This window comes from Excalfactoria chinensis, chromosome 3 (genome assembly GCF_039878825.1).
Source record: "Excalfactoria chinensis isolate bCotChi1 chromosome 3, bCotChi1.hap2, whole genome shotgun sequence".
In the NCBI taxonomy this organism is placed as follows: Eukaryota; Metazoa; Chordata; class Aves; order Galliformes; family Phasianidae; genus Excalfactoria; species Excalfactoria chinensis.
In genome coordinates this window covers 21153567-21167455 of record NC_092827.1, presented here as the reverse complement: position 1 = coordinate 21167455, position 13889 = coordinate 21153567, and the positions used below count along the sequence as shown (strand labels likewise).

At 42.4% G+C, this 13889-nt stretch overlaps 1 protein-coding gene across 1 annotated transcript in view; it reads right to left on the bottom strand.

Moving 5' to 3' along the window:
- Positions 1–8757, bottom strand: part of AGPAT5 (1-acylglycerol-3-phosphate O-acyltransferase 5) — a 55358-nt gene extending 46601 nt beyond the window's left edge. Inside the window, exon 1 of the mRNA XM_072332802.1 lies at positions 8298–8757. Within this exon, the coding sequence (XP_072188903.1) occupies positions 8298–8516 (219 nt within the window). The 5' untranslated portion in view covers positions 8517–8757. The remainder of the gene's footprint in view (positions 1–8297) is intronic.
- Positions 8758–13889: the final 5132 nt, after the last annotated feature.

Here is a 13889-nt window from a genome sequence, read left to right as displayed (position 1 = left end):
TCTGTTTTCAGTAGTGTGTGGGGACAGGACTAGGGGCAATGGGCTGAAACTTCAGCATAGGAAGTTCCGCACGAATGTGCGCAAGAACTTCTTTACAGTGAGGGTGACGGAGCACTGGAACAGGCTGCCCAGGGAAGTGGTGGAGTCTCCTTCTCTGGAGATATTCAAGACCCGCCTGGACGCCTACCTGTGCGACATGGTATGGGAGCCTGCTTTGGCAGGGGGGTTGGACTCGATGATCTCTAGAGGTCCCTTCCAACCCCTACAATTCTGTGATTCTGTGATTTTTTTCCAGTTCATACTTAGAATTTAAGCAGAATGGGTTTCTAGGAAGAGGCAAACCCACCTTAACAAGCAGAAGACAGACAGGAGGGTGTCTGAGCTAGCTCTAATTTGGCTCCAGACCCAAACACAGCAAACTTACATCAGCTTCAAGAAAAACTGAAGCTAACATCCTTGTTGTACCTTCCTTCACCATCACAGCACAGAAATGAGCTGGTTCACCTGCACCTCACTCAGCACTGTGCATCATGTTTGCTTACACAAGAGGAACATGCATGCCCTCCAGATTACCAAGAAGCTTCAGAAACTGGGATCAAGTTTTCAAGTTCAAGAGGAAAACAACTACCACAATACAGTTGGAAGTCGTACTGTTTTTTCTCATGTTTAGATACCTGCCTTAAATACAGGAGTTCAACCAAATCATAGGTAGTTAGTTTTACTACTGAAGGAAAAAAATAAGAGAGAAAGACATCAAGCCAGCACGAAGCACAGTTTTCTAGTCCCACGCTGACGAGTGAACTGTAACAGGGCAGATGACAAGTAGCAAGTGACAGATATGAAATGAAGAAAAGAAGAAAATAATTTCCGTTTTTCATCCCAAATCTCTTCAGAGCATAAATTCAAACTGACAGAACAAAGATTAAAGAACACATTTCCCTGGAGATGTTATGCTTCCTCATAATTGTAACATCAAAATCTTTGACATCTGAGCCTATTTTATCTAATACAACTAAAACTGAGAATAAAAGAGACACTCTGTAAGCCCGAGGTAAATAGACTGCAATAATTGGAGTCAAACATTTAACTAGGAATAGAATCTTCTCAAGAGTCTGACGGCTTAGCAGCAGGAGAAAAACTTCTCAATTAACAATCACCCTTACGTAAAGTATCTGGATGTGTTATGCAAGATGAAGGAAAGGACATGGAACAAAAGAAAACCATACAGAACTCCATAGACCATGATCCACCAAAACATCAGTAACCACAAAAAGAGAAAAATGAGTAAGTTAAGTGTTCAAGTTTCAAAGTGCTTTTCTTTCTTTTTATTAATGTGATAAACAACACCTGTATTTACAAAGGTAACAAATCAGGCAAGACTTGCATAACTTACATCAAAAGCTGGATACACTATGAAGCTAAAAACATTTTGAGTATCTCAGCACAGAAATTCAGAAGTCAAACCATGAGGTTGTAAAACTCACTGGCTAAATACTTGGAATCTGAATTTTATAAGAGCTTTTAGCACCTATCCTTTGACTCCTTAGCTCCTCACACCTGACAAACACACACATATATATATTTATTTATTAGGATTTTCTGAGGTATACATTGCTGTTTTTAAAATGTAAATATACACGACAGAATTAGGGGAAGTGGCTTTAAACTGGATGGGGGTAGATTTAGACTTAGTTATTAGGAAGAAATCCTTTACTGTGATGGTGATGAGACACTGGAACAGGTTGTCCAGAGGCTGTGGATGTCCCCTCCTAGGAAGCATTCAAGGCCAGGCCGGATGAGGCTCTGAGCAACCTGGTCTACGGGAGGTGCCCCTGCCTATTAGTAGGCAGAAGGAACTGGATGATCTTAAAGGTTCCTTCCAATCCAAACTGTTCTATGACATTAGTTTTAAATCAAAGACGGTATTGGGTAAGGACGACATAAAATTCAGGTTCAATTAGAAAATAAATGCCAGGAAAACCTGCACATAAAACTTCTGAATTATGAACCCAGACAGCAGTAGTTTTGGTGCAGGTAACTGATAACTTGTTTCTAAAGCAGCTAATAAAAATGGGTAAACAAAAACTGTTTTTCAAATATCATGTGGTGGGACGGAGAGCAGAACCTGCAATGACCATGCAATATTCCCACACTACATCCTCTCCAGATTGTCCCTGTGCCAGAAGCTGCAGCATATGACAATCCTAGCTGATGTCCAAAAAAACTGGTGCAATGGGGGATTTTCACCTTCACAGCTGTACCAAAGGCAGTCTGAACAGAAATTAAGACGCATGCAAATATATCTCCAGCAAAATCTGAGAGAGCGCAAAGCTTACAGCGCTCACGTATCTATTTTCGTTGCTTCACACCACAGCTGAACGTAAGAGTCTAAAATTAGATATACATTTCAGTGTGAAGGCAGCATCCCTTAGGCTTAGCAGGTATCATTTAATTTCTTCTACTATAGTACACAGGACTTTGTTGTAATACTATAAAAGACTCGCACACCTGGAGAGAACTGCTGTCTGAAATCTCTAATGAGACGAGCCAGGGCAAGCTGCCTTCACAGAGCCAGCACCACAGCAAGAACATTTCTTTGCAAAGAGCAGGGCTTCTTTCAGAAGTTTACCACACAAAAATGATTCACTAGACTACACCCTCAGTTTCTCTCTTTTCATCACATTCCCTCAATTTATTTCACTACTTCCACCCTTAGACAACCATAGCTTACAACTACCTTTACCCCTCAATAAGCCTCCCAAGAGCTAACAGCTTCACATTGTGCCTCCATCACCTACGAGAGCTGCTGTTGCCCATTCACGCTATTTTCAAAGCATGCCACAAGCCAAGCACAGTTCAGGACTAAGAAGGAAGATGCAAGCCCTCCAAGGCTCCTTCCTGTCCTTGGGACTTGCCTTATCTGCAGTACTCTGACTCCCAGCTCCAGAATCTCCCACTACTCACTCCCCCATTCTCCAAGCTGTCAGGCCAGGCACACAGGCTGGGGGGAGAGCTCAGACCTCACATACACCTACAGAAAAAGGCTAAAAAGTGAGGAAGCGCAGCTACAGGCACCTTCCTTGGAAACACAACCAGGGAAGGATGAGAAGCTGTATTTCCTCCTAACTTTCTGGTGGAAGCATTTGCCCAGGTGCTTATCCTATAGGCATTTAGCCCCTGTCACATCTCTGGACAGAAAGCAATTCTCCCATTCTCAACAAAATGACTGGATGTTGCGTGGAGGAACATGGTTTAGTGGGAGCTATTGGTAATAGGTGAACAGTTGGAATGGACAATTGTTTAGGTCTTTTCCAACCTTGGTGATTCTATGATTCAACAAAGCTGTTTCACCAGCAAAGCTGCTGTCCTGGGAATAAAGATGGACACAGGCCTCCTAACTCTCACTTCTAGACCGAAAGCTGCAACAGTGAGAATCTCTATCCTCACCTTTTGCACTGAGCTCTCCTCATGGATCTCTTAGGAAACCAAGCACAGAGCCCAGGCTCTACTTCACAGGACAGAACAGTCAACAGTTCAGTAACACGGTGCATTTGCAAAGTTTTAATATGTTCAAATCCTAAGTAGTTTTCAACCTTGTTGAAACATGGCAGTCCAAGCTTCAATATGAGCCTAGGAAGTTCATATTGAATGTAGTATCGAATGAAAGTATTTCATTGCTTAGCTGGGATCCCACATGTTTTTCAGTATCATTGTTAGAAACACCAGAGCTCTGCAAAACAACACTGAGGTTACATCTGATTCCAACAGCCCTTCCAGAGTCCTGTGATGACAAGGAAGAACAGAATTTCATAATGCCTTTAATGAAAGCACCACTTCCAAAAATTCCTGTTCAGAAGGAAGCAGGGGTTGGGCAAGAGAGCTGACACAAGCACTGCACAAAATCCACGCGCATTAATTCAGTCACGGATTTTGCTCAATTGTCAAATCTTTTAGATGGAAAATGATCTTTTAGGAAGCGGTACAAGTGATGATCTCTTTATTATTTCTTCACCATCACTCCATACAAAATATCAAACACATCTACAAAAAAAAAGAAAGCAAAAAATAAAAAAAAGCTGAAGAACATTTAGTCCTCAGCTGATCTGAAACATGTGCACAAACACAATAGGCATTAATTTCACTGCCCTGACAGCAACTGGGATAAGATGCTAAGGGTCACAGGGAGACGACAGCATTCATCATGCTGAATTACTCGTCCTTTCAGCCCTTCAAACAGCCTAATCAAGGGCACGTTCTCAGTTATTTCAGTTTTCTGATTCCATGCTAAGATCCAATTGTTTATTGTCTGTGCTGTCTGAGCGTAGGAGTCTGAACTCCCCTAAAGAAGTGAAAAGCAGTCAGACAGTGACACTATTCACATGCTACTGGATGACCTGGAAACTTGGGGCCAAATCTAGTTAGCACAAGCAAATTTAAGTCCTCCAAAGCACAAGAATTGCACCTGTTTGCATCAGTGACAATGCTGTCACATTGCTGATCAAATCAACACTCTTCACTCTCTAAGACTTTCTACTCACTCCACACTGAGTTCAAGCATCTCCTACATATTCTTTCTAGAAAAGGGTATAGTAGCACCTTCTGCAGCTTCCAGCAGGACAGGTGAGACTCAACCTAACTGCATTTGTATCCAAAGCAACATACAGAAAAACAAGGCCATTCTTCCTGCTCCACTTTTCAGCAGATCACCTTTACAGATTTGCTTTGTTATGACTTTATAATCCTGGAGACTGTTGAAGAGTACTGTCACAATGCCAGGCATAGATTAATTTTATGTATTTATAGCTCCGTAATAAAATTCATGGATATGTGCCAAGCTGCAATTGCACCAACAAATCCACAGAACACAGCAGGATTTGTGTTTTATAGTCATAACGTTTCTGTCCAGTTTATCTAATTCATAGGACTGGCAGGTCCTGGCTTGGTTTTATTTGGTACTCTAAATACCAGTACTTCAATTTTCTAAAGCCAAACCTTGCATGATGTCCTTTCAGTGTAACTGTTTTCATTAATGCATTTACAGGATTCTACTATTACTGGAAAACCTACACCAACCCCCCTCTTAGCTCAAGTTCTACTTTGGTTTTGCAAAACAAATCCTTTTGGTAGAAAAAAAAATTAACAGATCTGGCTAAAAATGTAAGACAGGAAAGTTATCTATAGTACAAGAAAACGTAAACATACAAACAAAAACACACACCTCACAACTTCTACTTATTTCATGTGCAACTCTTTAGAGCGTAAATACTCAGTACTAGTCTACAGGTATAGCTCTGTGTTTATCTTAGATCTCAGGTCAAATACTGAAGAGAAAGGGAAACTCTTACTCTTCCAAGGCTTCCTGTCTTGCAGCTCAGAGCATCACCCTACCTAGCTACATTTCACAACTGATGTGTTTGCTATGAAGATGAAATGTCTTCCTAATGCCAACTGGAATTTCTGTTAAAATAAATTTAGTTAAAAATGCCCGAGTCAAAGAGAACAAAAGAAGAACAAAGTCCTCATGTGTACAGTTGTGAGGGAAAGACAGGATGAAGTACTTTATGGGCTAAAAGCTGTTGGTGCACAGAAACATCATTTCCTAATAAATAAGGTTTAAAAAATAAAACCAAGATATGCTACTATTTCATCCAGTAAAAAAGTAATCCATGTTCAAGATTCAAACCAGCTCTTAGCCTATTAGCACTTCCCTGCCACTGAACATGAAAAACTTCAACAGAGCTATTATTTGAAGATAAGACATCTCAAATATTGTTAACAGCCTTGGAGTGCTGTAGTGCTGAAAAATCACAAATGCACTACACATAAGAAGTCGAAGAATGTGAAGCAGAACATGATATTAAAGACTTCTTTTGTTTTGGGGTAAGGCTGTGACAGTGCTAAGAAAACATCACTTCAGGCACCTGTGTAAGTTCACTGTGTGGTCTCACTGGAGTCATTATTTTACAATACTCTTATGGATGAATCTGTTGGCTTCCCACTGATCTAGTCACAAAAATCATCCCAGTAAATTTCAATTGATTGAAAAAGAAAAAAAAACACACCTCAAAAATGAAGCTGAATTCCTCTTCCCAGAGACTACGATACCTTAAGCCTGGTAAAACTGTTTTTATGAAGGTACATAATATTCAAGCCTGGTAAAACTGTTTTTATGAAGGTACATAATATTCTCATGTTTTGGAGAGGTGACAGCATTTAACAGTGCCACACTTCTGCATCCAATTAAATGCCTTAAAGCAGCTCTTGGGTTACCATCCCAACCTTAAATACTCAGGCACATGTTGTGAGTTTCAAGTTAAACATATTCATATTTGCATGAGCAGGTCTCAAAGGACACCCTCGTTCCCCTCCTTAAGCAAATGGGAGATACCCCCAATTAAATGAAAAACAACTCTTAAGGATTCTCCCCTCTTACCTCTCTATAAACATATCATGCTTTCCATGTTTTTATTGTATTTTATGTATATATGTATTTTATTTAGCTCAATTACTATCTTAACTGATGACATATGCCAAGCTGTTTTTGTGGGCCCTGCTTTGTTTTCAGCACTGTCAGTATCACTTTATCTACCCCTAAGATCATCCATTCACAAACAAAGCACCTCTACTTTCACCTTGCTCCAACTGATCACCTGTACCAGCCTCCCCTTTCTTTCTACATGAAAAAATGTTTTATCCATGTACCCAAAGAAAACAAAGTCAGACAGACAATGGAGGCCTTTTTGTCTGTTTTGGTTATCATCGCCCTTTCTGTACCTTAACACGTCAGGCATCTTCTGTGGAAAAGTTCTTATCAAAAGTTCTAAGCGGCTGCTACTGCGTGCGCATCGTTTCTAGGAAATATGAATAATTTCCCTGTTACAGTTTATATCTTGATTTTCTTCCCCCTCATCTTTCAAGGGGTTGAATTAGACTGCTGTACTGCTGCTTCCGGCGGCTAATTACTGAAGTGCATTACTACACACCAAAATGCCTGCAATAAAGATAGAAAATAAGGGAAGATAAAGCACCAAGTACTTCACCTGTGAGTTGCTGGGCTTTTTGTGTGCTTTTTTTTTTTTTTAATTAAATCACAAGTTAACTAGTTCAGACAAGAGGAAAGGGTGAGGTGTCACAAACTACAAGCTGAGTCAATCAATAACTAATGAAGGCTAAGAGAAGACTTCAGTTTCCTTTTTGTATTCTTTCCATTCAACGTGATGTCAAAGCGTGCCATTTTGCTCTCTCTCCCCAGCTGGCTTTGTGGGTTTCCATGAGAGCTGCTATTAAGCGAGGCCTACAGATGTAGGCTGGGAGCAGAAATTAGCAGAGACCTAGCCTGATTTTGAAAGAAACATATAATAAAACAGCAGATGAATAATTAAGCTGCAAATATCAAGGACCTATTTGTACCAGCTCTGCAACTTGCCAATCAACATGTAAGCGCTTGTTATTCTTTACCTCCAAGCAGCTGACGCTAATTTCAAATAGATTTCAATATACTCAGGCAGGCTGAGGCTCAGGAAGCACCCATCATTTGCTTAGCTTTTCTTTGAATACTGAATTAGAAGTCTCCTTATTTGCTTTACAGATTGTAAACAAATATGTAATTCTTACAAACATTTAACATGTGATGAGAAAACGATGTAGGGTAGTATTATTACTTGCACCCAAACCCTCTGGTAAGGCAGGACAGGCTGCCAGCTCTGCCTTAAGCTGAACCTCTGTGCTCCACATTCTGAGGTACTGAATAACCACAGCCCATGGCTGATCCAAAACTGAAGGCCAAACCCAACAGCAGGTAAACTATGACAGAAGTGGGAAGGTGTAGTAGCATAACGTGGATGCATGAAGTGCAATTGTAGTCAGCTATATTTTTATCCACTACCAACGTAGCACCGTGGATGCGCAAAGCAGGCCGCATGGTTCAAGTGTGCAAGCAGGCTGCCATCCGAGCACTGACAGCGCATGACTGATGTCACGTTCCTTCAGCTTCCAACCTGCAAAATGAACATATCGCCGGGACTCTGTGAAAAGCATCACTCGGAGCGGGACAGGACACGGGTACGATTCTTCTTGGTGCACCCGGAGCCTCTGCCCTCAGAACGTTAAGTGCGGGCAGGGAAGGGCCGAAGCCCGCACCTGCAGACAGCAACAGCCCGCTTCCTGCCCACGGCGGGGACAGCTCCGGGGGCGGGGGCAGCCCGGGGGAGCCCGGGGAACAGGGCGGGCTCAGCGCTGCCTTCTGCCGCTCGCCACCGGCCGCCGTGTGGAAGCCCCGCGCCGCGCCACCGGCTCACCTGCACGCCCGCGTAGTTCTCGAAGAAGAAGAGCACCATGCTCTGGTAGATGGTGTAGAGGCGGTCGTCCACCTCGCGGTAGAAGCGGGCGGGGAGGACGGCGGAGAGCAGGCGCCAGGCACCCCAGGCCAGCACGTAGGTGGGCGCCGTGCCCATCATGACGGCGGCGGGCAGGAAGTAGCGCAAAGAGTATGTGTGCAGCACCAGCGACAGCAGCATCTTCCCGCTCGCTCCCGGCCTCACCGGGACACCCACATGGGCAACGCACTCAGACACGGCCCGCCGGGCCCGCCGGCCCCATCGCCGCCTCGCTGGGCAGAGCAGAACCTCCGGGCGAGGGCGGCTGGAGGGGGGGGGAGCAGCAATAGCGGCCGCCCCCAGCAGGGAGGCGCGGAGAGGGCACCGGCTCACAGATCCCCGAACGCCGCCTCCGCCACCATATTGCCCGGCCGGGGGAGGAGCCGCGCCGGCAGGAAGGCGGCCCCTCGCTGCCTGCGGGGAACTTCCGGGCCGGGCGGGTGCGGGGTGGCGCTGATTGTGCGCTGCGGCCGTCCTAAGTGCCGGCTGCGGGTCTGTGAGGTGGTTGCTGCAGTTCTGGCCTGGGAGAGCCGTGCTACAGGCGAGTCCAATGGTGCGGCGAGGCTCTCGCCTCGTGAGCTGAAAGGAGCGTTCAGTTAAACGCAGCATGGTGCAATTAAAGCCAACTTTTTTGGTTTTTTTGTGGAGATGTGCCACTTTCACCAGCTCCTTATCAGCTATAGTCCAGGCAATCCTTGACTGGCTAGAATGGAAAACTGAGGAAGGAGCTTCTGTTTTGTGCTGCCTACAGCATGGCCACATGAAAGAGAAAGCAGTTCACCACAGTGCGGGATGGAGAAAGTAGTCCAAGTCAGTACAGAGCAGGTAGAGTTAAGGCCAGGAAGACACAATGAGGTATACATGAACAAGCACTCTTGTGCAACTGGAATGGTGGGACAGGCCTGGGAGGATCCAGACGTGATACTTCACAAAGAAGACTGCAGAGAGGCTAGGTTTCAGGGCAACTAGGTGTGCTTGGCTAATTACACCGCAGTTAAAAGTAGAAAATGTAGATCAGCAGTCTGTTAAATAAAATGTGAGCTGGAATTGGGAAAGGGCAGAGGGTTGGGAGAATATGGGGAAATTCAGCTGGCACAGTGTGGGCTTGTGAGATGGGATTGAAGTCTCAAGAAAACAGACTGAAAATCTGTGTTGGAATGAAGAGACTGTGAAAGGAATATAAGCATTTGTATGAAGGAATGAACTTGTGACATCTGATTCTATATATGTACAGTCGTATCTTTCCTTGCAGGACTACTGTGAAGATAAGTTTATTCATACTTTTGAAAAACCTGAGTCATTAAAAACGTGCAGAAATGAACAGTTCTGTCACTGGAAGATGGCTTGACTATCACATAAGATAAGAGCTGAAGATGCACATTGATCAAAATGGAAGATAAAATACCAAGCTCATCAACAAATAATACACATTCTGTGCACTGAATGCACTGGAAGTCTAGTGGAAATGTGGTACCAGATCCCATAGCTGAACTCAAACAAGCAGTCTTAATCTGACATTTGCTGATATAGTTAAGTGCATGACTTCACAACCTTAATAATATTCTTTCAGTTTAGGATTTTAGGAGCCCTTTTGTATGTGTGTTTGTATACATGGCTATTCTACATTCTTATCTTGAGTCTGACTTAGTCCAGTGATAAAACTGAGCATCAATACCCCCTGAATTCATTATATATTAAAAGGCACATTCTTTACTGGTGCTTTTACACTTCTGAAAGCATAGGCCATAATTACACCTCCCTCAACTCTAATGCCACATAGGCCATAATTACACCTCCCTCAACTTTAATGCCAATCTACCAGGTGATTTAATTCCTAGGCATTTTGCTTTCAGAATAGTAGGGCTCCTTTTCTGTCAATGTATTTCATTATCTTCTGTACCACAATATAGAAATATGAAAAAACAAGACTGTGGAAAAATATCAGACTTCCATTTTATAGTAGAAATGCCCGTGACTGTGCCCTGGGGAGGAACCATAAACTGTGCCTTTGACTACTGACTCAGAATGCTAAGGGATTTTCTCATGCTGTTAGTCCCATGGCAGTGTTTCACAACTCTGTCACCCACTCATTCTAATTATCAATTAGACTAAGCGAAGCCAGATAGCATTAGATACACATCAAACTGCCTCAAGGTTTATAATTTTTCCTTTGTAGATGGTCTTATCTTCAACAATATCCAGCAAGATGATCTGTTGGCTTTACTTCCATTAATATATTGAGAAATGAGACAGATATTAAGGCCTTAGGAGGCCTTTGATCCAAATAAAGTTTTTATCATCTTAATTCAATTCCTGGAATCCAAGACACAGTGCATACTTAGGTTTTCTATGAAGTGCATGTCATGCAGGAAACTAAATAGTAGAAATTAAAAATAAAATCTACAGCAATCAACAGACTGAGCAGGAAGTTGATTAAAATTAGCGCGCTCAGTGTGTGTTTGTGTAAAGTCAGATATAAAAAGAAAGGAAAGGCTGAGGACAGCGTTGTGTCTGAAAACTGCCTCTTAGGATCTCATTCTGAATTTCAGAAACATGTCTGTCAGCTTGAGCTCCACAACCCAAAGAAGTCTCTCCGGGTGATGCTCTTGTTTTTCTAAGTGTGGACAAGGAAGAAGCCAGTATCACCTATTTTATCCACCTGCATGCATAGACAACTGGTTTAGACATGGATTCTATTTGTTGAGGCTGTCAGATTTGTACCTTCCATCACCAAGGAGGGTAATAGCAATGCAAGGTAATAGAAATGAACATTTTTCATTACTATTGTAATTAGGTCTCCTGCACCATGTGACCTCAGACAGAGCATGAGGAGGCTGTACAACAGAAACACATCTCCATGCCTGTGTTCAGTTTGTTCCATTCCTCAGTTTCATGAGGTGCCCAGAGACTATGTCTCTTACCACCAGAAAATTATGAGGAATCCAGCAGAGCAACTTACATCTTGAGCTAAATGTGTGTCCCACAACAAGATTTGCTGTCTTTTGCCCCTGGGTGGCAATGAGCATAGTTGCATTCATATATTCTTCTGCATCATACCTTTACTATTGAAAGGGAAACTCGTGTTGAGATGTGCGTTAATTGAGGCAGGTTTCAGTCCTTCTCTGCCTCCTGTAAAACCTATACTTACTTGGCTATACTTATCCTGCCTACAACTGAATAAGAACAGCATACATATGCAGATAGAATAAGGAAAGGGTGAGACTCTCCCATGCTCTTCCAACCTTCTCCATGACTGTTTGTATTTCAGTGCCTACAGCCAGGTGTGACTTCTACATACACATCGGTAATCACCAGCAGATTTATCTTACACATACCTGTCCATTCTTCTCTTTGTCCATATAGACTTTTAGCTTGCACAGTATCCTTTAGCAAGCAGTAAATTCCTGTTTTGCTTTTAAATTTGTTCATTGTAGTTACATTTTATTTACCTCAGTGCTTGTATTGAAAGAGATGGAAAATCCCTGTCCACCCTCTTATCTGTGCCATTCATGATTTTTTGTCATTTCTATAATATTCCCTCTAGACTGTTTTCCATACTTTACAGATCTTTGTTCCATATATACTGTGTTTTATATCTTGCAGGAACAGTCATGGCATTTGCTTACTTCTAAGGTTTCATTTTTTGCAAATGATTCTTCTTTTACAAAAAAATATACTGAAAATTCATGTGAGATATTTTGTTCCCTGTCATAAGGTTTACCCATAATTAAACCAAACTATTTTAAGAGGGGAAACACACTTTGCCAATGATTCTAGAATGTATTTGATGACCCTGAGAAACTGTGATTCTCCAGTCTCTTAAGTGAGATCCCAAAGGAATGTTTTATGAACACAATCTTTTTCGCATCATTTGGTTCCACAGCACATTTCATCAGCCTCCAAATTTTCTCCTTTCATAAAGAAGGAATCCTTACCATGTTTCTAAACTACACCCTTCAGATTCTCCATCTCTCTTCCAAACTGCATCCTTTGTTCTCAGTGCTGCTCTGCTTCTACATGCTGCTTTCCAGTCTCCTTCCCATGCAAACCTGGCTTCTTCTACTCCCATGACTCCTGTGCATCCCAGTCACATTTCTTACACAATGTCAGTCTCTTTTTTTTTCCTAGTGAATCCTAGTTAGCTCTTAATTTCCCTTGAGAGCTCCTAATCCTGTTATCCCCTCCTCTCTGTGCCAAAGTCTTGTTGTTCAAGCATGTCTAATTTTTACTTCCTGTCTTCTTGGTCACAGTCCAGCCTTTCTCTAACAATTCTCAATACAGTTTCATCCTCAACCAACAGATCTAGTTATGTCTTCTCCTGTTCCTTTGGTCAAGCTCCCACTCTCTTTGAACATAACTTGAGTGACCTCTTCCTCTGTGGCACTCGGGTGGGCATGGAGGACACTGGAAGAGCAGCAGAAATAAAGTACCATGGCACAGCCTGTTTGCCTGCTCCAGACTTGAGCAGATTTTCAGGATAGCAGCAGAAGTTGCATCCACTGCACAAATACCTCTCACTGCATTATCACTTTTCAAATTCCTGTTTAAAGAACAGTAGTGGTAGAAGAATGTTACCAGGATTCTAATACCAGCAGAATAGCGTATTTTTGTTAACTGCTTTCCCTAGAAGAACTCACTTCAGGAAGCTACAACCCCAAGTTTTAGATAAGCAGTGATAAAACAGAAAAGAAAGGGCCTAATGTTTTGAAATCAAAGAACGTTATTACAATATGTACTGACTATAATATCATGTGATATTACAGTGGTTGCCTGCAGATTGGCTTGTGCTCAGAGTGGAAACCCAGCTGAAGGACAAAGTTAATCTTTGCTTACAGGTGTCTGAAAGACTTGGAATCATAAACAATTTGGGAAAAGAGCTTATGTACTGTGCCTAGGTAGAGATACAGGTACTGGTGCTTAGCAGGGCCAGAAAAGCCAGGTGAATTGTATGTATGAGATTTTAGGGAAGCATTGGCTACCTCCTGGCTGAAGTTATAGTTCTGTACTACCCACAGCTACATACAAGGATTTTTTTCATAAGAAAACATCATTTTTATATGGACAATATAGCTTTACTTTAACCAAGGTGCAGAATAGTTTTGTCATAGGAATACATAGCACTGCTACAGCTAGCATGATTATGTAAGTAAGATCATCCACCAAATCTGACCATATCTTGTCTGCATATGTTGTCCATGAAAGAAAGAGGTAGGCTTGCTACAAAAGCTTAGCAGCTTTAGAAACGTGGTCCTGGCACAGATACAGGCTTCCTATTCGCTGTTGTACAAGTTATTTTGGTTTCCATTTATAAAATGAAAGTATCACATGGTCACTGCAATGGCAAATTAATTAAGTTTAGAGGAAGGATACCCTTGAGGTTAAGGGACAACATGGAATCTGAGTTTGTCTCCCAGGTGTGGACTTTCTATAGCACCTGGCATATCTTTGTGCCTCAGTCCCTCTGCTATACAGTAAGGACATTATCTCCTCCCCATACCCTTTATTTGTTTAGAT